Source organism: Notechis scutatus, chromosome 2 (assembly GCF_049901735.1).
Source record: "Notechis scutatus isolate UNSWTSFEM ecotype Mainland chromosome 2, rNotScu1.2, whole genome shotgun sequence".
NCBI lineage: Eukaryota > Metazoa > Chordata > Lepidosauria > Squamata > Elapidae > Notechis > Notechis scutatus.
In genome coordinates, this window is record NC_142010.1 from 73,761,149 (window position 1) to 73,786,251 (window position 25,103).

Genomic DNA, 25,103 nt, shown 5'->3' on the forward strand with positions numbered 1-25,103 from the left:
ATATTTTTAAATAAATCTTGCACATTAGATATATTTTACCAAACTGTAAAGTGGAACTTAACAGTCCAAGCAGCAACTACTGTGGCCTGTGCTGACTTGGGAATGCAGCCTGAATTTGTCCTGGATTTCTTCATTGGAAACACATTTCCTGAAAAAATTGGGTTTTGGCAATTCCCATATTTTCAACATTGATAGAATATGAGAAATAATGACTTAGACATCCTCAGGATTGGGTGAGAATGAAATAGGACATGCCATTATATTGACTGCAATTGAAATTCAAATGCTTTTTAATATTAAGTCTCTGCTGACTATATAATTTTACCTATGTTTATATCAAGTGTCAGGATGATATTTGATGGCACAATGCTGTCCTGAGGGCTGGTCCCCATTTTGAAATACAGCAGCCATTTGTTAACTCGAATTGTTTCAAATTAGAAACTCATGTTTTTCCCTGTTTAAAAGCTTGTCAAAAAGCAGGCAGAAAAATATATCAAATCAATCTCCATGAAGATGGAATTATAGGTAAATCTCGCTTGTCAACCATCTTGTTTAGCAACTCTTCAAACTTATTATGGGGTGAAAAATTACCTTTTTAACCAATCATTGCATTTATGATCTGCACAGTGTCTCTGTGTTCCTATAATTGCCATTTGTGTGCTTTGTAACTGGTATTCAACGAGCAGAATGGAGAAGGTGGCAATAAAATTGGAAGTTATGATCACATAAGGTCTCACTTAATTATTGCAGCAGATCATAAGTCCATTGTGGTTACATGATATTGACCATGATTTTCAACAATGGAGTTGCCCATCCCAATTGTGGTTTCTAAGCAAGGACTGCCTGCATATAATTTAGATATTATTATGAAGAATGCTGCCTTATAAAAGCAATGAAAAAGACAGGACCAAAGGAACATGTAATGTATGGTTTATCTTATATTTGACCTCTCTGGCTAAATGAAATGATTGGATTTGTGGGATTCTTAAAAATCTTGAGTTCTTAATTTGCAGGAAGATGTGTGTATATTGCCATGACAACCAGCTCTTCAGATTTTCTTTGAAATTACATCTCATAAATACCTCTTAAACTAAAATGTAATGTGTAAAATGGCAATTGGGGGGACATTTACCGTACTTATTAAAATGAAAAGCAGCAGTTGTGAGGTAAAGATTATTCTGCAGGAAAACAACAGGGTAACTCTTGATTTCCAAACCGGATTTCATAATCTAAGATTTGCTGTGGTTGCTTCTACAGGGATGTTGTAACCAACCTATGATGATTTCCTAATATTTTGGCAATTACCACTGGCTATAATGATATTGTGAAAGTTGATCAACACGTGTTAGCCATTTTGTCATGTTTTTAGCTAAGCGAAAGAATATGAATGATAGGATTATATTGTTTATCACAGAAGCCTCTTTATGAAAGGGAGCTGTTTAGAAAGGGGGTCAATCTGTAGAATATTTATCTCATTACTGAGCATTGGTTCAGGCCATATGATCTATTTATCTCATTACTGAATACAAGGGGGTATGGTCCATTCTCCCAAATTAAATTGCTATGTTCCTTCAATATTCTGCTCCCTCAACTATTTTTATGATGTATTCTTGTTGGATTTTTTTTACCCTACCAAGTATTTTTTCCCCTCTGGTGATATAATCATGACTCCAAAGTTGTTTTTGTTGTTTGAAATGGTGGTTTACTCTGTAGTCTCAATCACTTTCTACACAAACTAAGACAAATTCAGAGAAATTTGGGAGATTTCGTCCAATATCTGATCTAAATAGCAGCTTTGGGAAGGATGACAAGTAATCTAGCTTCTAAATGGTGGCTTCAAAGATTGCAAATCACCATGATCACATTCTGATGGCATATTAAACCACACTGTTGTCTGGATTATTGTGTGGATCCCTGAAAGTTAAATAGTTAATAATGATAATAAATAGCATTAACTTTTCCCATGTTTTAAAACAACCCAAATCAATCTTGTCTCAACTCATCGACTAGGATTTACTTTCACCGGCTCATAGCATAAATTAATGCTTCTCAACCACAGCAACTTCAAGATGGATGGACTTTTAACTTCCCATCATTCTGGCTGAGCAAAGTTTGAGAGTTGACATCCACATATCCTAAAGTTGCTGAGGTTGACAAAAACTAGCATAAACCATAAGATAAACTAAATCTCAATTGTTTTAGGAAAAAAACTCTCTTTTAGTTTAGTGTGTACCCGTATGTCTGTGTGCATTGGTTGGAAATCCCAAAGGCGTTTTTTCCTTGAAGATGTTTTGCTTCTCATCCAAGAAGCTTCTGACTCAGAACTGAAGAAGTTTCTTGGATGAGAAGCGAAACGTCTTCAGTCTTCAAGGAGAAAACAAAAGTCTAGTTGTCTTTTGAAAAAGCAACTTTGGGACAACCATGAGAATCTCCACAGACATTGATTGGAAATGTCAATTTTGCTGCCCACCACTTTATGCCTGTCGCACATTATGCAATATACGAAGGATTGCTGTTCCAGAGAACAATATTCTTGTAAGTTACCCTAGAAGCAAAGTGTTTTCTTTTCTTTCTTTTTTTCCACCGAGCTGACCAAATGAAACCCAGCGAAAACCTTCACAATTGCAATAGTGTTTACATCTAGGGCAGTACCCGAGGGTAACAAGTGTACAGCTCTTTCTGTATAGGGCTGTGCTCTTATGGACCATCCTTGCACATCGGTGGCATTCTGTTTTGCATTCAAGTAAATTCCTCTTATGTCATCGTTCCATCAGAGGAATGAATAATAATATGACCAAGGCAATGACAGGGAGAAAAAAAAAACCACGAGCTGCTTTTAATTTCAGAACGACGCAGCGGGAAGCGGAACGTTCTCGCTTACACTTCTCCCTTTAGGAAAGCAACTTCTTTGGGACGTCAAGGGCAGAACCGGAGCAGGAGGCAAGACGCCACCCCACCCTTCCCCTCCCCTTTTCTTTAGCCGACCGGTTCGCGATTCCCAACTTTCATCCCTCTCGGAGGTTATGAAACGCACTTCGCTACGTCTGTTTCGCAGTGGGGGCCGGCCAAAGCCGGCAGCCAATCGGCTGGCTCTCCGACGCCATCACACGGGGCTGCTCCCGATTTTATGTAATATTCCGGCCTGGGGGTGGTGAATGAGGGTAATTTACACGCTTGTGTGTTGGTTATCAGAGAAATCCGGGGGCTGAAACCGATCCGGCATAAATGAGACGATACTGCAAGGAGGCTGAAAAGTTACTGGTTTGGAGGCCCCTCCTCCTCCTTTTATTCGTCCCACGCCGAGACACCTTCCCCACTCCGCCCCGCCTCCTTGTCGCTAACTAGAAAAAGGATGCCGTCTCCTGCCCAGGCTGAGAGATCGCCCCGGGCGACAGGAAGGGGGCCCACCACCCTGAAGGGGAATCAAGTCTTCTCCAGCGATTGCCCATTGATTGATTGATGGATGGATTGATTGGCGCGAGAACGTCGTTGAGTTGCAACAGTTTTAAGCCTCGGAGGAAACCAGGGAGCTGTGGGCGGAGAGGGCGCTTTAGATGCTCAGACCGAGCAAGCACCGGGGTCTTTTAAAAGAAGAAGGAAAAAAAAAAACACAACAACAAAAGCATGAAGCGGTCGATTTAGTGGTCGTTGCATGGAAAGCAACCCCGGCTTGCTTCGCGCGAAGTTGGTAGGAAGCTGCGCGTTTGCTTTTTGCTCCAGTGCCTGGAGAGAGAGAGAGAGAGAGAGAGCGAGAGAGCGAGCGAGCAGCTCTTTTCCTTCGGAAATTGAAGAATTCCTCCAAGGGGCAAACAATCGGGAACCGCGAGGGAGGTTTGTGACTTGAAGAGCCGGCGATTTGCTCCGTCTTTGCTGGTTGGACAGGACACAAAACCAAAAAAAAAAGGGGGGGGGGAAATAAAGTTCCAGCTTTGTCAAAGTGTCCCACTGGCTCTTTCGGCCACTTTTCTTTGCTGCTCTTCGGCAGCCGCCGACCTTTGCCCGGTGCCCTCCTAACTTCTCGTCTAGGCCGCGATTTCCCGTCCCCTCTCCTCTGACGGAGCAGAAGCATGGAGCTTGTTCTCTGTCCCTCGTGTCGCATGATCCTCCGGGACCCGGTGACTGTCTCCTGCGGCCATTCCTTCTGCAGGAGATGCCTGGGCGAAACCTCGCCTTCCGAGTGCTGCCTCTGCGGGGAGAAACTCGGCCTCCTGGGCTCGCGGAAGCCGAGCTCGAACGTCCTGCTCGGGAACTTGCTCGAAAAGGGCTTGGATACGGCCGCCAAGGTGGCCCGGTTGAAAAGGGACCTGCGGGAGCTGGTGAGCAACGGGGACTTCCAGGAAGCGATCAGGACGCTTCAGAAGGGAATCGGCTTGGGTAAGGTTTGCGTGCTATCCAGAGAGGATGCTTATTTTTTGTGGCGGGGCGGGGGGGGGGGTGGGGAGAGTGTTGCGAGGTTGAACGACGGGAAGGCTGGGTGATATGCGCGGAACTGACCGCCAGGTGCTCCCTGGTTATGCAACTTGCCACCATCTCGTTGTGTAAGCAGGCGAGGGACAATTCTTGGTAGCCCTTTTCACTAACTTCAGCTATGGGTTTCCTCTTCCTTAAAAGGCTGGCGATTTTATGGCCATATAAGTATTTGGGTGTAGGGTATCTCCCATTTGTGCCTTTGCTGCTAGATCTTGTGATTTCCTTCTCTTTTAAGTAAAAAAAGGGCTTACTTTAGTTAGTTTTGTCCACAGAAGTGAAACCAAATGCTGCCAATGGTAATGGTCACATCAGAAAATTAAATATTAAATCTGAAGTGTGTATGATGATAGGACTGTGTTGTTTTTGGACTTATTCCTTAGGAGCCTTTAAAAAAGGAGTTATGTAACTTTGCTGACTTCCTTGGAAGGCCATGGGGCCATCTTTAACTGTTCATGGAGAGCAGGAATAAAATAGAGCAGATCTTAAATATTGGAATGTGCTGAAATGAGTAGATTGACATTTGAAATCAGAGAACAAGATGATAAACAATTTTATAAAATTTGGGATCTATTCTGTCAATGGTTAGACAATAAAACATGGTAATGAAATATGTAGATTCTTAGAAAATAATAAATATATAAAGATGTATTCTTTTCTTATATCTACAAAACGATTGTAGGATAGATTTGAGATGATTACATGAACTGTTATAAAACAAATTAAGTAAAATATGATTATTTCGTGAAACATGAATGAATAAAAGTATAGTCAAATGATTGATTAACAATGATATTAATGTATTTAATACTTGATTGAAAATATGAGAATATATATAATGTAATTGTAATTGAAGACTACGAAATGGAAGCACAAAACAATTTGTAAACCAACCGGCATACTGTATGTATATATATGGAAGATGGCTTGATGTTTTTATGTTTTGTTTGTCTATGTTCGTCTTAAAACCAATAAAAATTTAATAAAAAAATAGAGCAGATTTTTATAATGTTTCTATAATTTGAGGGCTTGAAAGTATTTTTGAAGTAACAACGATGAGCAGTTGTGACTTTTCCCAAATGATGTGGAAATCTTAACCCTCCAGATCACCATTCTCAATGTTGAATTTTTTTGTATGCTGTGTGGAGTCTTTATTTCTTTACCATTTACTGAAGAGGCAGACATTCAACAGATGCTGCTTTCCTATTATGTTGATGTTACGATGACAGATATACCATTTTTTTAACATGCTCTCATTAAACACATAGTGCCTTTGTTAGGGAAGAAAAGATGATCTGTTATTACCCAGGGGAAATAATCTCATTTCATCTTTAATCTTAAAACTTACATTAAAATCAGCTTTGGACCTGGTAAGCTGATGCTACTTAAACTTTAGGATTTAGGAATGAGTAATTAGGAACCAGGCTTTTCTTTACTGATTCAGACTTTCCTGTGCGTGGAAGCTGACACACCCCTCTCATTTATAGTGCTGTTATAAAATGCTAGCTCTTGTTTTGCAATGAGTCAGACACAAGTGTCAGTACAGGTGTTTCCATCAACAAGTGAACTTATACAGGAATATTTTCATCTACTTTTTTTAGATGAATTTTTTTTTTACTTCAGTTGGAGGATTTCTTCAATTAATAGGGATCTAACTCAAATCTAGCAATCCTTGAATTTAATCCAGGTGCATTTATAACATGGACTGTCAGAACTGAATGATTAAGCAATATTAAACAATGCTTCGTCATTTCAGCTTTTTACCATTTGTACTATACTTTTCTTTATAAACACCAAAGCAGGTGAGGTGAAAATGTGCTGTCAAATCTTACAAATATTAATCTTGGATTTGGCTTTTTAAAAAATCACTTTTTAAAAAAACTTTAACATCCATGAAAAGTTTTTTGGAGATTAAAAATATTTACAACATTATGTTACTCAAATTGTGAAATACTGAGGTGTTAATACATTCTAAAACCAGACTTTACCTATTACCATTTATAAATATCTATAAACTTTAATCTTGAGTAAGTCCTGCTCATTTTGTATTAATTGACACATAGGCCTTTTTCAATTCTTTTAATTGAAAACAGTGATAATATAAGAAAGATTTTGGACCAAATTCTTGTTTAAGGTGATGATAAAATTTGTTAAAATCTAATTAGCTGTGATTTCCTATTTTTTCTCACCAATGGATGTACCTTAACATCCATTATACATTGCTAGATAGGGGGAAAACATTAAAAAAAGAACTCTGTTGTGGTCAGTCATAAGTTAAGGACTACCTGTACAGGGTCATAAAAATACTACTAGAGTATGTGATCCACAGCAGGTGAAAGATAGCCGACTGAATTGTTTCTCTTGTTCTTTATTCCTCATTCTTTTAACATCTCCGTATTGGAAACTTCTTTGACAGGAGCTTTCTGCCATTGAACAACTTTTTTAATTCTTGTCAGTGGATGAGGCGAGTTCTCTCTTACCATTCACTCCTATAATCCCCCATCCTCAAATGATACAAGTATGACTGTATATTTCCAACTAAAAAACAATAGAACTTTTCCTTAAGCAGAGAATTGTTTTTGACAGTATCAGAATAAGCTACCTTTGGATGATTGCATCTGGCCATTTAATTGATGGATAATACTTAAGGCCAACTTTCTTGTCAATAAAGTAGAATTAGTGACTTTTAAAAAAAATCTGGCTAAACTTATTGGAAATGAACATAGCTGATTCTAGTCAATAAGTCCCTTTCTTGGAGATTTTCTTATAGTACTTTGGTGTGTATAACTGTACCATGTTTGTTTTTATTATTTCTTAGGAACAACAGTGAAATGTTCTGCTTCCTCCTACAGCTCCAGATGATCTTACATTAAGGCTGTGCAGATCAGAGCTTTATGTGGCTTTACAGGAGTATGAAGGGGCTCTTGAGGATTTGGAGGTTCTATGCAAGCAGAAGCCAGAAGAATGTGAAGTGAGTTGAGTGTAAAGCTGGGTGTTGTGATCCAGAATAAGCATATGTCCTTTCCAACTTTTAAGTGGTGAGATGAAGTAGCTTTTCTGGACAAGGCTACATTTGAACTCAGTTGCAATAGTAGTATAGAAAGGGAGCATGTTCCTTCATATAGTTGCTTATTTAAATACAAGGTAGGCTTTCCCTGGTTCTGTACAAACCAGTATTGACTCATATGCTCTAACAGAATGATTAAAAGACATTCTCCTGCTAAAATCCACAGAAAGAAAAACTTGAATTACTTCTGGAAGATTCACAGATTTCTCTTGTAGTCAAAGAGGAATTTACCAATGTTTCAATTAATACCCAACTGTAGGCTAAATTTGCAGTCTGGAGAATTTCTGAGAAATACTGAATGTTTGAGCTTTGATAGTGGAGAACCAGAGAGGTCTTAGTGAATTTTACAAGGCTGCCTTGAAAAATTTCCCTATGTTTATGTTATGCTCCCTAACAATAAATTTCTCCACAAAAGTTAGATAATAGAGGTTCTTTACTATTTGGAACACTCGGTAAATTTGAAAGAATAGGTCATTTGAGTTTGCACATCCAATCAGCATAATATTTTAAAAGACAAGTGCTAGTGAGCTGTCCAGAAAATTTCTACTCTATATATCTACAGGGAGGAACGAATAATGAAACTGTATGGTAACATCATGGTCAGGGAAGCAAATCTCTAGCCCAACCTGTTCTGACAGATACCAGACTACTTTGAAGAAAAAAATATTGGATAACTGATTTATTGTGGCTTATTCCCTCAACCTGTATCTGTGCTAGGCTTGAATGGAGAGTTCAAGCAGAGAATTTGAAATCTTGATTTACATAGAGACTGAACCAACACTTCTCATATCTACTGACAGTCCCCTTTTACAGTTCCACAATATCTGTATCATTAATTAATTCCATCTCACAGGAGGGTCTTTTACTTTGGCATGTATACATCTACTTCCCACAATGGCACTTGTGGGTAAATATAATAATATTCCTTTCCAGGACCATTTGTGTATTTCCATAGACTTTGAAACTGAGATCATAGTCTACATGCTTTTGAAATATCTACATTAGAGATAACCTTTCATCTTAATTACAAACTATTCAGACCAACCTCACATAGGGACTGTGTGCTATCTACTAAATGATTAAGATGTCTCTAGAATTGTAGTCAAACTTTGTACCATTGCTATGATAGTTTCAGGTTTGTGGACCTAATTGCTTCCCCAGATATAATTAGTGCAAGTATGAATAGGTTTTTATTGGATGCTATGTAACTCTGTTTTTTAACTTCTGTATATTTGGTCTATGATTGTATATTTTTAATAAACCAAACTCCTCCCCTTGCATATTTTGTGCGGAGGGATGTTACAATGCAGGTTTAAAAGGGAGAGCTTGCATTGTGGGGCTATGATTAATGTTTTGCTAGTTTGGCATCATCATGATTAGTAATTTGAAAATGTTTTGGAGTGCTTAACATTCTTCAGTTGATCGTATGTTCAAACTTGGTCTCATATGTTCTCCTAATTTCTTAAAACTTCTTTTCTGTCTTTTGATATTTGTGTATTCCCAAATAATTTCTTTGACCTTACCTGAAGGTACATGCACAACTATGACAGTTGCTAACCACATTTTACAACAAAGCACTGAATTTTTGTATTTGATCACAATTTTAGAAGTAAGGATTATGTTTTAAGACTTGCCAGACTTGTTGTTTTAGGCTCTGTTGAAAAAGCTCTTCAGCCTATGAGGGTAACAAAGCAAGAACAGAATCTGTGCGATTGTCATTTTGCTACATTTTTGGTATGAACATTTTGAAGAAAGGTTTATGGTAATAGGTGTGGAATATTTTTATTTTGAGTAAGGCCAATTTTATTTGCATTTTCAGATAGCTTTCTTTTGTTTTAGCCCTTTTTTATATTAAAGAAGTGGGGAAGTTGTATTGTTGCAATAATTGAAGTTATTTCATACTTCCGTCATAAATATGCTTTCCCCCTTCATCCTGTTTTATAGTAGATTTTTTTTTGTTTTAAGTTCCCAAGTTCTGTGCTCAGAGTAGGTTAATCAGGTACTGCCACTTGTTGAGACTAAAAATTAAGTTTTCTTTGAGTCCTACTCACAACGTTAATGAATGTATTCATGAAATTTTCTTGGGTCTCCCCAGTTCTATTCTAATATTATACCTAAGTAGCATTCTTAGTATCTCTGTAATACACACACACACACACACACACACACACACACACACACAGGACATTACATATCCTTAGTATGAGCTAGATGTATTAAGAGTCTACACTTTTGATATACTTTTTGTTTTGCAACTGGGAATGTATTAACTCCATATAGCATCCATTCTCAGAAATGTTGGTGGGAAAGAGAGACCTTACCATTGGTTTCACAGATTTTATGAGTGACTGTTTTCGTGCTCTTAGTTTTCTTGCTTCACAGGGATTGTGGAAGTTGATGGGGAGAATGATCCCTATCCTAATTGCCATTTTATTGCTCCAGCAATATCTTTCACTGTTGCCCTGTTGAAAAATGGCAACCTAGGCTAGAAGGAATATAGCTGGGTGATTCTTTGATTCTGCTAATCATAGGAAGGAGGATTTAAGTAAAGCTTGCCTGCTGATACATCACAAGTGTCAAACTCGATCGCATCATGTGACATCACATGATGTATCACAACATTTTTTGCCTTTGCGGAGGTGGGGGGCCGTGGTCTGCACATGATGCATTTGGCCTCCAGCCCGCCATTTTGACACCCCTGGTACCCTGAGGACTATATACTTGATTGACTGATCGATTGACTAAACCTGCGGCCTTTGGCATTATGCAAAGCAATTTGCAGCTGCTGCAGAATGTTGTGACACTTCAGGAAGGCAACTGAAATGTGTTTTGTGTTTCTTTTCAGGGCTTTTTTAGAAAAGGGAAAGTGCTCTTGGATTTAGGGAACCAATCAGAAGCCCTGCTGCAGTTTCAACATTGCCTTAAACTGGACTCCAGTTTCCATGCTGCTCAAAATGAGATAGAAAAGGTAAATGCACTATTATGACTAAGAACCTTGAGATTAAATGTTGGAAACTTAATTGATTCGCATAGGAAGAAGCAGCGGTTTATTTTTGAGATTTCAATAAAGGAAGATGAGATTCTTGTGCTGTACATGATGGAATTGATGAAGTTGTATCTACTCATGCTTCTCCAATTGGGTATCACACTGTTGTTGTTTTAAGAAAAGTGTTTTGTTTGAGAATTGTTAAGGATACAGAATTGTTAAGCTACACAGAAATTAAGATTTAAATGGCAAAATATGAATTGATGTGTCTATGGTTGCACACAGTTTGCCATTTTTGTGTGATGCTGGCAAAGGTTTATGACATTCCTAATAAGTATGGGGCATGTTCACAGTGGCCTGAATCACATTTTGGCCATAGTATTTGCTCAGCCCTAATAAATATATTGTTAGGCAGGTTGCTTCTGTATTGGTAAGAGTTATCAGAAATCATTTCTCTCTGTACTGTAGTGTCGTGGTCTAAACCAGTGGTTCCCAAAGTGGGCGATACCACCCCCTGGGGGGCGGTGGGATGCCTTAGGGGGCGGTAAGAGGCAAGGGGGCCGGCAGGGGGGCGCTAAGAGGTGGCAGGGGGGCGTTCGAGGTGCCGGCCCCGCAGGTTCACTGATTGCCAGCCACGCAGCCCATTGACTGTTTCATCGCTCCGTAGCCGGCGCCTCGAATGTGGAACCCACACGTGGTGAGCCTTGCCAAGCCTGGGGGGAGAGGTGGGAGGTGGTGGAAAGAGGGCGCCTTAGCTTGCAGGCTTCCCTCTCTGGTGGAAGGGGCGGAGGCATGCCAGAGGGCCCGAAAGCAAAACCCTCGCAAGGCGCGCAGTGGAAGGGGTGGGTGGTCCGGCGTTAGGGCCCCCTTCCCCGGAGGAGAACAAGGGAGCACGCAGCACCCACCCGGTCTCTGCCTCTCCAGCCAGCCAGGCTTGCGCGCAGGAAGCAGGTGGGTGCAGCTGCGGCTCTCCAAGGCGCGTGGCTCGGTTCGCTTCGGCTCTGTGTGGCTGTCCTGAACCTAGAACCTAGCCTCCCTCTGCAGCCCGGTTCTTCCAACCGAGCCCTGCACTTGCTTGCTTGCTTGCTTAGGTTCCAAGTGATCGTTCCCTCCGCCTCCCCTAGTCTGGGCTGCTTCTGCACGCCTTCCTTCTCCCGGGTGGAGCATAAAGATGGGCAGAATGTTTCACTGCGTGTGCATAGTACCTCCCCTTGCTTGGCATGATGGAAGTAGACCTTGGGTTGAAGCAAAGAGAGTGAGGTCGGTTGCATCGCTGCCCCGGGGAGGTTGGCATTGCAAAATTAGATGCCAAAGAGGGCTGGAGAAGGCAGCTGCAGGAGGCTGGAGAAGGGGCAGAGGGGCAGCTGCAGGGGGCTGGAGCAGGCGCAGACGGGCAGCTGCAGGGGGCTGGAGAAGGGGCAGCTGCAGGGGGCTGCAGAAGGGTCAGAGGGGCAGCTGCATTAAGGAGCAGGAAGATCTTAGCCATGGTTTATTCATTGACTAAGCCGGAATCAAACAGCATGCTAAACTCTAAACCAGAATGGCTGGGTTGATATATTCAGCCCGTGTTTCTCAACCTTGGCAACTTATGTGGACTTCAATTCCCACTCTGGCTTTGCTCTACTTTCTCAAAGTGCCACTGCTGTCACATTCGTTCTTTCTGTCTGTCCATCTGTCCATCCATCCATCCATCCATCCATCCATCCAAAAGTTGAGCCTGCCTGTCTGCCTGCCTTCTGTCTACCTACCATCTACCTATCTACCTACCTACCTATCTATCTATCTATCTATCTATCTATCTATCTATCTATCTATCTATCTATCTATCTATCTATCTATCTATCTATCTATCCATCTATCCATCTATCCATCCATCCATCCATCCATCCATCCATCCATCCAAAATGCCTCTCTGCCTGCCTGCCTGCCTTCCTGCCTACCTACCTACATACCTACCTGCCTGCCTACGTGTCTTTCTGACTGTCTACCTATCTACCTATGTACCAATATAGATCTACCTACCTACCGTGTTTCTCACAAAATAAGGCCAGGCCTAGGACGTCTTTTCAGGGGTGAATTAATTTCTTCCCACCCCCGTGCACCAGCGCTGTCTCCAACAACAGCATCTGAGTCGCTCCCACTTTTCCCCCGTCCCTGTAACAAGAGGGGAAAAAAACATTTTGAGGTATCTGGGAGCACCGTGCGCTGCGTTTTGGTTTAATCCCGAGCGGCTGGGTGGGCATGAGAAGAGCCGAGTGAGCGTCTCTGCTGCTGCTACCCTTGGTGCTCCAGCCTCGGGCTCTGCAAGTTTGCAAAAGTCCCGGTGCGCAGCCCGTTCCTGCATTCCAAGCGCCCAGGCCGAGCTGCAGCTGTCCCTCTCTCGCCAGAGGCATCTCCAACAACAGCGGCAGCAGCAGCAGGAACCGTGGAAGTTACAGAGGCGGCTCCCCCACCCGAGAAGCAGCTGAAACGCTTCCACGGTTCCCGCCGCTGCTGCTGCTGTTGTTGGAGACAGCCCTGGCGAGAGAGGGACAGCTGCAGCTCGGTCTGGACGCTTGGAATGCAGGAATGGGCTGCACACCAGGACTTTTGCAAACTTGCAGAGCCCGAGGCTGGAGCACCAAGGGTAGCAGCAGCAGAGACGCTCACTCGGCTCTTCTCATGCCCTCCCAGCCACTGGGTGAGAACCATGGAAGCTACAGAGGCCTGAGAAGCGGCTGAAATGCTGCCCGACATCCATGCCGATGCTGCCCACCTGCTGACCCGGGTAAGGAAGGAGTAAGAGAGCCCTCCATGCTACACCATGATTGGCTGTTAGGAGCGGCTGATGGTGAGGCGTAGCTGCCCACAGGGCACTCCTAATGGCAAGTTACCCCCCTGCCTTCCCCTACCCCCCAATTTTGCATGTTTTAAACTCGGCCTAAATTTGGGGGGAGGGGTTTAATTTCATTTTATGCCTAGAAAACATGCTGAGTCTTCCTATTGGGGGGTGTATTGTTGGAGAAACATGGTACCTACCTACCTACTTATCTACCAATCTACTTACCTACCTACCTACCTATCCATACATTCATCCAAAAGGTCTGCCTGTCTGCCTGCCTATCTACCAATCTACCTACCTACCTACCTGTCTCTGTCTGTCTGTCTGTCTCTCTATCCATCAATCTATCCATGTTCGAAGCGCCAGCGCTGCAGGCACATTGGGAAAGTAGACCAAAGCCATTCTGGGAGGGAGGGAGGGAGGGAGAGAGAGGGGGGGGGAGAGAGAGAGAGAGAGAGAGAGAGACCTGATGCATCAGATTGAAATGAGGCCTAGGTTAGACTGAGGCCCTTTTCCACATTGAAACATCTTTGCCAGCACATTGAAACATCTTTGGCTTCTATAATTAAAGGTTTTGTGGACAAAACATGGTCAAGACTATCAGGAAGCTCTCACATTTTGTTGAGGCTTTAAACAGGATCCATTGGACCAGATCTCCATTCTAAAAATTACTTTTCCCCAATGTATTACAGTGCCAATTCTGAAGAAGGCAAAACCAAAATGTATTGATAAATTACAAGGAGAACACACACACACACCCCCTTCTAACCCTGCTGGAGCAGGTGATTGGACTAGAATATATATCTCATTATCTTTCTCCTCCCTCCCTCCTTCTTTATTTCTTTTTCTTTCTATCCCTTCCTTCCATCCCCTCTCTTTCTTTGTCCTTTCTTCTTTCTTTCCCTTTTCTCTTTCTCTCTCTCTCTCTCTTTTCTTTCTCTCTCTTTCCCTCTCTCAGGCTCATCCCATTGACTTGACTTGCTTGGGCAGGTCCCTCCAATGCAGTGGGCTCAACGGGGGGGGACCTGTGGGGCCGGCACCTAGAACACGGCAATGTCGGCATGTTTGAAAAGTAGAGCAAAGCCAGAGGTCGGTAATTTTTGCTGCAAAGAATCACAAAAGCTTCTGGGTTGTGCACAACAAGGGACACACATGTCAATGCAATTCAGCAACATAAAATAAAGAGATACAAATAAAGCAAATCAACAAGAATCGGCAAAGCATCTCTGATTAGATTTTATTCACTGCTAGAATCTAATCAGAGATGCTTTGCCGATTCTAGTGCAATGACCTGCTCCAGCAGGGTTAGAAGGGAGTGTGTGTGTATGTGTGTGCATGGCTGTGAAAACTCCAAAAACGGGTCAAGGATCTCTGAGGAAGCCAGTCATAAATTAGAACACTTGCTAAACAACCAGCCATTAAATGAGGACCACTTGTATTTGGTTTGCCAGTCACCTGGCCACGCCCACCCAGTCACATGACCACCAAATCACACCTACCCCGTCATGTGACTAGCAAGCCATGCCCAGCCAGCAAGCCACGCCAGCCAGTCACATGACGAGTAAGCCACGCCCACCCAGTCACACGACCAGCAAGCCACGCCCACCCAGTCACATGACCAGCAAGCCACACCCTCAAATTAGGCCACGCCCACAGAAATTTGAATCCCACCCCTGGGTGGGGGGCACCGAGGATGAGTTTGTAGCACCAAGGGGGCGGTGGACTGAAAAAGTTTGGGAACCACTGGTCTAAACCGACTGGCTGGGAATTCTGAGAATTGAAGTTCACATGTTTTAATGTTTCTAAGATTGAGAAATACTGCCTTGGCAAAGAGTTTTTTTTTAAAAAAATCATATTGATGTGATGCTGTGTCAAGTATAGCACGAAGAAAGTGAAGCCTGTATCTGACTAACTTCATATTTAACCAATTGAGAGACATGAGCCTTGCAGATTTCTCAGAAGTCAGATTCTATTGTCTCTGGAGATTCTCAGTCATCCAGGTCATAATTGTCCCAGAGGTGGTTTTTCAAGAGGCAACTGGTCTTCCTTGTTTTTCTCTGAAGACATTTTGCTTCTCATCCAAGAAACCTCTAAGAGCTGAAGAAGCTTCTTGGATGAGAAGCAAAACATATTTAAAGAAAAATAAGAAAGTCTAGTTGCTTCTTGAAAAACTACCTTTGGGACTGTGTTCTCTTTCAAAATAAACTAATGTAAAATCTTTTCTGTTGCAGATTCTCACAAATGATGCCTCCCCTACTCCTGGTACTGTTATGGAGTTAAAGAACAATGGCAGTCAGAATTTGGAAGGTTGTAATTCAAGGGAACAGTTGACTTTTCTTGGGAGTTTTGAAGGCGAAACCCTACCGGTATGGGATGATGTCTTACCAGTTCCAAATTTAGAGATGATGTAACAAAAATATGTATTTGTATGTAGTGGAACATTGGTAAAGGGATTTCCATGTGAACCCTTTCATATGTTCAACCACATCAAGACTGTCCACTCACCTCTAGTTTTTCTTACTTAAAGAAGTTCTTGTACATTCACCTGTAAACAAAAGAACCAGCTAACATTTGTAGGGATTGGGAACTTACCTTTCACAGAGTTGCATTAATTCCTTTCCTTTTAAACAATATCTGCTTTTAATCTATAATAATAAAAATACAAGAATTAAAAATAAACGTTAAGTACCATAATGTATTATAGCACAAAAAGCAAAACAAAGATAAATCAAGAAATAATTAAAGTGTAGGAAAAACAATGCAACAATAACAATATGTAGTGTTATCTTTTTGTTTTCCTATCTGTACTTGTGACCCTTGGTTTCATGTTTAACATCTTACTTTTCTTTATTAAATAGGATATGAAGATGCAAAAAGAAAATTGGCTGGAAGAAACTATGCCTGATCATAGCCAGGCAGCACTTCCCATGCCTCAATGGATGAGGAAGAAAGGCGAGTATATCAGTAAATGTTTATGAGTCCATGTTTTTTTAATAAGCCTCTTGTCTCTGGCTGGGAGAAATAATTGATGCCCTAATTATGATAAATTATTTTGGCCTGTGCTTTAAAATCTTGCTCTGTCATTTGATCACTATTTCTCCACACACACACACACACACACACACACACACGCCCAGCAGGATCACCTTAAGCAGGTACTTTGAGTATGCTCCCAAAACCTTGGTCTGTTCTCAAGACCAAGTTCCATCACAAGAAACCCCAAGGAATCATGCCTGTTGTATATCAATAGGGTCTGATTAGATTGTGCTGTTTTAATGCTGATGGCAATAAAGTCCTGCCAGCATATTGCTCCTAATAAATCCTTTGAAGTTTTTTCAAGTTTGGCTCGAGATTCATGATTTAATTAGGGTGATCGCTGGAATCCTGACAGCTGATCAAATAATAGGGTAGAGAAGGGCAGCCCAGTTTAATGTTCAAATTAGCTACATTACATTCAGTCCAGCATGATTTACAGAAGAGTCCTGCTTCTGTATATACTAGATCTTTCTAGAGGTTTGGGGCCCCAGCTGGAGATAAATATAATAATATCCATCTGAACCTACTCTGAATAGAGTTTAATGGCCTAGGACCGTGATGGCGAACCTATGGCACATGTGCCACAGGTGGCACGCAGAGCCATTTGTGCCGGCACGCAAGCTGCAGGCAGACTTACCTCGCTGCACATGTGTACACCTCACAGTTGATTTTTGGCTGGTTTGAAGCCTTTTTCGGCTTCCCAAAGGCTTGAGGAAGGCTTCTTCAGGCTTCTACAAGCTTTGCAGGCTGAAATCTAGTCCCGTTTCATTACTTCTGTTTTTTTCGGAAAAACAGGAAGTGATGAAACAGGGCTAAATTTTGGTGTACAAAGCTTGTAGAAGCCTGCAGAAGCCTTTCTCAAGCCTTTGGGAGACCAAAAAAGGCCTCAAACTGGCCAAAAATCAGCTGTGAGGTGCAGTTCAGGTAAGGGGGTGGCGGGGTGGGGGGGATTGTGCGCACATGCGTAGGGGACATAGGGGGGCGTACATTGCCTTCTGGGTGCTGGCACGCGAATGCGAGTGTGCTAGCACACGCACAATTTTTGGCCTAGGATATGGTGGCTCAATTTCTTTTATTGCTGGACAAATTTTTTCCAGTTTTGATTTATAGTCTAATTGGAAAATTTTATGAATTTTACTGGGAGACAGGAGTGCATATAAAAAATGAAGACAGTGGCTGAAGGACTCTTCTTTTCATCACTGAAAAGGGTTATAGACTTAAAGTAACATGTTTGGGCTGTAGGAATAGAGCCCTGAATAGATATAAATAGCCAGTGCTCGTGTGAAATCAATTGCCACTTGGCATGACACCATAATAGACTCTTGGTCTTACGGGGGAGGGGAACTCCACAAAATAGCTTCTTGCAAGTATGTGACCCGCCAATAAAATAAATGTGATAAAAATGTTCAAAGTGAGGTTCAGTGAGGAGTTGGTCAGTGTGTAATGTTCATAATCTGACTTTTGCTCTTTCCTTTTGTGAACCAGATTTGGATGAAGAGGAGGCCTCACCAGAGACTTCAGGAACTAGATCACCAGAAACAAAATCTGTGAAAGACTATTATCCAGACTTCATGGGCTTCCTGACTACATCAGACTTGGAATGTTCCCTTTGTATACGGTCAGTTAATTAACAGCACAGGAATAATCAAGGAGAGAAGAAACCTAGAACTAAGGAGAAATTTCCTGACAGCTAGAACAATTAATCAGTGGAACAATTTGCCCCCAGAAGTTGTGAATGCTTCAACATTGGAAGTTTTTAGGAAGAGATTGGGCAACCATTTGTCTGAAGTGGTGTAGGGTTTCCTGCCTAAGCAGGGAGTTAACTAGAAGACTTCCAAGGTCCCTTCCAACTCTGTTATTCTGTTAAGAGCTGCTAGGAAAAGGATTTTGAAGTGCTATGCAAATTGAGCACGGGGTGTCTTCTTAGCCCAGGGATGTCAAACTGGCAGCCCGTGGGCCAGATGCATCATGCAGTGGCCACGCCTACCCCAGCTCCGGGAAGGGAAAAAAACATCATGATATGTCATGTGACAGCAATGTGATGCCCCAAATTTGACACCCATGTTCTAGCCAATGGATTTCTGAAAAAGCCATGGGGATAAACCCTCTCCTTATTCGTTGAAGAATAAAGAAAAGGTTTTGAAACATATTTGAACTTCCTCTTGATATTTTCAATACATCTATTCTATTTAAAGTACTATTCAAAATTATATATATTTTTTGTAAATAGAAAAAAACCTACATCCATGATAACCCTCGGTGGAGCAGTGGTTTAGAGTGCTGTACTGCAGGCCACTTCTGCTGCCTACCGGCTGCTTGCAATTTGGCAGTTCAAATCCCACCAAGGTCAAGGTTGACTCAGCCTTCCATCCTTTTGAGGTGGGTAAAATGAGGACCCAAGTTGTTGGGGGCAATATGCTGACTCTGTAAACTGCTTAGAGAGGGCTATAAAGCACTGTCAAAGCAGTATATAAGTCTAAGTGCTTATTGCTATTGCTGTAACCCGAATATTCTTACATGCACTAAAATCCAGTGTATATTGTAGGACTGCTTCCTAATGATGTGCAAAAAAGCATGGTCAGGTTTTCACCAATCAGAAATGAGACAGTCCTCATATGAAACATGAAGTGGTACACTATTGCATGGCATGATATCAGAAAATCTTTTTTGACTGTTAAAAAAGAGGAGAAAAATAGTGATGATTACACACCGAAGTTTTTGTTCGTCATTAGAATTTAAAATAATAATTTTAACAATCTAAAGAGTTAAACATTGAGGCATGCTTTATATAAGACTAGCCCAACCATGAAGTTTATGGATCTCATATAATGAATTATTGCTAGAAGGCAAAGTGAACTTGCTTGCAAAACTCTCCACCTCTGGGTTCAGTGTAGTTCTTGCCATTTAAATCCTCTTCTCAGTTGTAAGTGAGAAAAACCTTGAGACATGGGCAAAGAAATGCTGCCTGGTCTGAAACGCAGAGCTGGGAATGGAAGATAGTAAATGGATGTGCAGACCTCAGTGCCTGAACATTTACTGTGGAAAGGCTATGAGCAAAAATTAAAACTGGGTTAGAATGTCATGACAGTATTCAATACAATAAAGGGACGGAATGCCTGGAAAATAAGTCCAGGCAGAACTTAATAGAGGACATCTTTGACCTCTGAAATTGTTATCCAATTCATTGCAGAGTGGTACTACTTTGTAATGAACTGAAGTTTGTTTCATCTGAAGATGAATATTTCAAAGAAAGTAAGAAAGGAGGGCTCTTCGGCAGTTAACCTTAATAGATTCTAATATCTTTTGCAGAATATGTTTTTATGTGGAAAATAGAAATACTGGCTGTATCGTACAATGGTCCAGTGTGATGGAATTGGAGTGCAGCAATTTCGGGACTGGTGTTGGAAAAAAAAATAGAGAAATTGTAGAACAATATTTTTCTTCATATAAGTATTGTAGTATTTTAATGAGAGCATTGGAAATTGCAATCATGACCATGGCTCGCTGCAATGTCATAATTGTGAGCCAGGCCTGCAACTGCCACAATTTTGTGGACTGATTGTAAAAGTTACATCATAACTTTGAATGGTTGTTGAACAAGTGGCTATAATCCGAGGACTACTTATAATCGTCAGGTGTCATAGGAATCTTAGTGTTAGCGCCTTGGCAGCTGATTCAGTTAAAAGTCAATCTTCAAGAAAGATTCACAAAGTCTTTAACTGGCTGTATTGAAAGAAAAGATTTAGACTTACAAGAATTTGAGCACTCAACACTTATCACTTTAGAACCGATTTATCTTACCTTACATTGTGGTGGACACTTTTTCTATTTCTTTGCAACTTCTCTCTTGTGAACTCGGAAGAGGGCATTTATCTCAAGTTAACACAAGAACTTGCTGGTGGCTGTTTACAAAACCATTGCAAATTTTTTCTTCTGATCCTGTGAACTGATTATTATGTTTTCCATCATATATTTCCCAAGAAAGCAGCACATTTCTCTTGATATTACTGAATTATGATGCAATTGGAATGGCCTATATGGACTGGGGTTTTTAAACTCTCTTCTGCAAAATCCTTGATGGGGATTCCATGAGAGATTAAGAATAAAGTTCACTTGAATGCAGCCACTTTATTACTAGAACTTTGCCTCTGGATATGGGGTTCCAGAAATAATAACAACACAATAATTTTAACTAACAGGCTCCATGGCCTGAAAAGGCTAAGAAAAACCTGATTTATACTATTAAATCAATCTCATGAATATTCAAAAATCCAAATAAAAAGCATCTATGACTGTCCTGCAAAATGCGGTCCATTATCTTCCTCTTAGTTTTGCTCTTAACATTGTATTCAACCAGAATCTTTCTTCCTGCCATTTATCAATTATTCCATCTTCTTTTCTCCGGGATAGTGGAATACAAACCATTCTTCTGAAGGATGATGAGACACACAATAATATTTCCCTCTGATCATAATTTTCTTTCAAACTAAACAAGTTCAGGTTCCTCAGTTTCTTTTCCTAGGACTTAGTTACTAGTTGCTTAATGATCTTATTGCTCTTCTCTGAATTGTTTCCATTTTATCTTAAATGAGGAATTGCAGACTGTCTTTAAAATGGGATCTGAACAGAGCGGGATCTTCTGTCATTTTGAACCTAAGCTTCCTGCGTTTACCCTTTTTTACTCCTGTCAAAAAACTAATTCATATTTAGCTTGTAGTCACCATTTTTGCAAGTATCATTACCAAACTAGGCAATAACTCAACCTATGCATGTGAGATCTAAGTGAAAAACTCAACCTTTGCCTCAGTTAAATGTTATGCTGCCATTTTCTATTCATTTCTGTAACCTCTTAAGATTATTCAGAAATGTACTGCTGTCTTGTTAGATATTCTTTCCAACCACCTAATAGTAAGTAACTTAAGTAACTCCCTAACAATGAACATGTCAGTGCCCAACGAGAGATGGTCTTTTTCTCTGCAGTATGTTTTATGAACCTGTCACGACACCATGTGGCCACACCTTCTGCAAAGAGTGTATGGAGCGTTGCTTAGACCACCGACCCAACTGCCCACTTTGCAAGCAAAGCCTGCAAGAGGTAAGAGGGACAATTTTCTCTTGGTTGCTTTCAACTGCTGGGTGCTTTTCTTTATGTAGTCAAAAAAAGGAGATGGTACATGAGTTCTGTCATTCCAATGCATCTGAAGAATATTAAATTAGGTAATATTTTCAGATTTTGGATTTGCAGGTTGGCATGTTCTTTAGCCTTGACTTTTACTATTGAATGGAATTTTTTTGTGTAATAAAAGTGGGGTTCTCCATCTCCTGGCAGGTAAATTTTTTTATTTTTACTACAATTTTATTGTGGTTTTATACATTTGGGTGTGTGTGTGTGTGTGTGTGTGTGTGTGTATCTGTTTTCTTAAGTTTTCGCAGGTATCTATATGTATGGTATTCAGCTTTGTTCGGGTATTTTCCCACGTCATTATAGTTGTGCTTTTAAAGTTGTAGCAACGTTTCGGCAGAATCTTATCTGCCATCATCAGGCTTCTGTATACTGTTCATCTGTATAGTGTTCGTCAGACGAACACTATACAGAAGCCTGATGATGGCAGATGAGATTCTGCAGAAACGTTGCTACAACTTTGCCATCATCAGGCTTCTGTATTGTGTTCGTCTGTGAGTCTGACTTTCACAGCCGTTTCTGTTTTAAATTTGGTGCTAGCCTACTGCTGTGCCAGAATGTTTTTTTTTTCATCCTGATTGGTTGGGAGTCTTGGTCTGTGTATATTGATCTTGGAGTTTGCTGTGTTCTGCCTGATTGGTGTTTCTAATATCTTCTGTCTGTTTTGTGGCTTTTTTTTTTTGTCTTGATTGACTGGCAACTGTGTTCCTGTATTGGAGGCTTTTAGTGAGGCTTGGCTCCGAGTAAATGGACGGCTATCATTTATTATGAAGCTAAGTTTCATCTGGGTGCTTGGTTGGGGTGTGTTTGAGCTGGAGGTATCGGGGGGAATCTGTTTGTACCCAGGTGTTTGCTTGGCTTGTGGTGTGGAGATTTTTTTGTTTGTGAGTGCAGGCTTCCAGATAATTGACAGTCTGGTGGAGTCATCTCTTCTGTTCATGCTTTCAGGTCTTTTTTCAATCTCTATGGCTTCTCTGATAATTCTGTAACTGGGGTTAGCTATAGTGGCTAGGGGTTGCTATGACCTGTGGCTTTCATGTGTTGGACTAGTGAAGAAGTGTGTTCCAGCTTTTTTACAACAACAAAAAAGCTTTTTTTTTTTTACAACAAAAAGCCTGACTCACAGACGAACACAATACACAAGCCTGATGATGGCAGATGAGATTCTGCCGAAACGTCACTACAACTTTAAAAGTACAACTATAATGACGTGGGAAAATACCCGAACAAAGCTGAATACCACACACACACACACACACGGTTTTATCTTGATGTTGTAAGCCACCCAGAGTCACCTGGCATGGAGATGGCTAGCAAACAAGTTTAATAAAGAAAATAATTTAGCTTCAGCACTGAGAATGATTTTGTATAGTAAGTCATAAAGAGCAATTTGACCAGGGCCCCACCACCTCCGCGGACCGGTAGCGTGAACAGTCCTACTTGACGTTGTGGCGCCACATCTTTTTGATGAGTCCCGTGGCTTTTCGGAGAAGGCTAGCAAACACTCCCCTTTCATAAAGAATCGCCCAGCTTCGCACCGAGAAAGGTTGGGGATACCGCTGCTAAGTAAGGTTAGCCATCACTGGTTTAGACTATCTCATAAAAATACTAGGCTCCTTACCAAGTGCTAAATCAAATAGTTTTATTAATTATTGCCAGGTATTTGCTATAATTAGTACAAAACTGTTTTTGCATTAGGCATTAGATAGTGAATATTAAATATTGACAGGTGCTGAGTATGGGATTATCAGAGTAAAATATTTGCAAAGGCCATCGGAGCAGAGATGGTATTCAGCAGGTTCTGACCAGTTCTGGAAAACCGGTAATAGAAATTTTGAGTAGTTCAGAGAACTGGCAAATGCCACCTCTGACGGGAGATTTTACAGTATCCTTTCCCTTCCATGCCCACCAAGCCACGCCCACAGAACCGGTAGTAAAACGTTTTGAATCCCACCACTGCATCATTGGGTCTCCTGAGCCAAAGTTTTATTCTTTGGAAAAAGACATTGTTGAAAAGAGATTTCAGTTCTGTGCAATTCAGAAGTGGATATTGAAAAAAACTGGCTAGGTCCAGAAGAGGAACTCAGAGAACAGAATGTCTTTTGCTGAAGGCTTTCAAACTTCCATTCTGCAAAAGATGTGCTTTGCGAGACTAGAATATATAAGACATATCTGTAAATATGTGTAAAATATATCAAGGTGATATAATTATGAATGTTTGGTTCCTTCCAGTATCTGAAAGCTGGAAAATACAATACTACCATTCTGCTTGAAGAGCTGATGACGACAGTCTTCCCTTCACAACTGGCAGAAAGGAAACTAGTCCACCAAGCTGAAATGGTAGAACTTTCAAAGTAAATATGAACCTTTTGGCTGCATATTCTATGTGTACAATCCCAGAAGCAGAAAACATATTGTACAGGAATTGGAAAGTATATTTGACGGTTTTATCCAGTTCTTCTCTCTCTCTGTTTGTCTCTGTCTCTCTGTCTCTCTCTGTCTCTATCTCTCTATCTTCTGTCTCTGTCTCTGTCTCTCTCTCTCTCTTTCTTTCTCCCTATACAAGGTAAGCTTTTGATGACTAATCATGGTGACCCTGAGTTATTTATTTATTCCTTGGCCACCCTTGCTTCATAATGAGTGCCTCACATCATCATGTCTTCAAACCTTTTTCTCTCTGTGTCTTCTGTAATCTGACATCAAGGCTGTAATGGCAATGTCTCCCTATGCCTTATTCCACATTCAGAGAAATGCAGCTTGCTTTCTATCAGTGTAGGGTCCCAGTGTTGATTAATGTCCCTAGCAATGCTAGAAGGGACAAATGAGCTAGATAGTGGGTTTATAGAACATGACTTTTCTTTAGAGTTCTTTGGCAGTTCTGTAGAGTTCATGGAGTAAAATGGGCATGTAAATCTAATCAATGACTGGCTTCTTGGTAGGTTCAATAGTCCACATGCATTTTTATCTTTTTGGGCAGGCATGGAAAGTTCATTTGGATGTCCTTGTGTGCACGCATAAAAGTTACCCAGTGGTATATTCTACTCTGAAATCCTCCTGTTTATTTTTCAAGTTCCTAGTAGTCCTTTTGTTGATTATAGTTCCCCCCTTTCTTTTACAGCCTAAACAAGAATATCCCCATCTTTGTGTGCACCATGTCATTTCCAGGTCTCGTCTGTCCTCTTCATGTGTTTGAACCTCGCTATCGACTCATGATGCGAAGATGTCATGAGACTGGCACAAAGATGTTTGGCATGTGCATGTATGAAAATGGAAAAAAGTAAGTTACACAGAAGACTGAGGCTGCGACTTTTTAAAACTTGGTTCTACAGTAGAGGTTGAATCCCACAATTTTGGGCTGATTGAACCAACAGATGAAACCATACTAAAAAGAATAAATGTAATTTTTGTTTTTCTGAAATTCTATACATGGGTTCTGCTTGGTATTTTGAGGCAGAATGTCATCTTTTGAATTGTAACTGAATGCTCTCTTCCTCTTCCCCCTCTCCTACAAAACTTAGATTTTAGAGAAGTGAAGAAGAAAACT

General features: G+C 41.0%; 1 protein-coding gene across 1 annotated transcript in view; it reads left to right on the forward strand.

Moving 5' to 3' along the window:
• The first annotated feature begins 3,115 nt into the window (after window positions 1-3,115).
• Window positions 3,116-25,103, forward strand: part of LOC113424230 (LON peptidase N-terminal domain and RING finger protein 1-like) — a 36,021-nt gene continuing 14,033 nt past the window's right edge. The window contains exons 1-9 of the mRNA XM_087955117.1: window positions 3,116-4,374; window positions 7,320-7,438; window positions 10,380-10,502; window positions 15,573-15,707; window positions 16,200-16,293; window positions 17,863-17,995; window positions 21,358-21,472; window positions 23,792-23,913; window positions 24,678-24,836. Coding sequence (XP_087811243.1) covers window positions 4,068-4,374; window positions 7,320-7,438; window positions 10,380-10,502; window positions 15,573-15,707; window positions 16,200-16,293; window positions 17,863-17,995; window positions 21,358-21,472; window positions 23,792-23,913; window positions 24,678-24,836 — 1,307 coding nt within the window. The 5' untranslated portion in view covers window positions 3,116-4,067. The remainder of the gene's footprint in view (window positions 4,375-7,319; window positions 7,439-10,379; window positions 10,503-15,572; window positions 15,708-16,199; window positions 16,294-17,862; window positions 17,996-21,357; window positions 21,473-23,791; window positions 23,914-24,677; window positions 24,837-25,103) is intronic.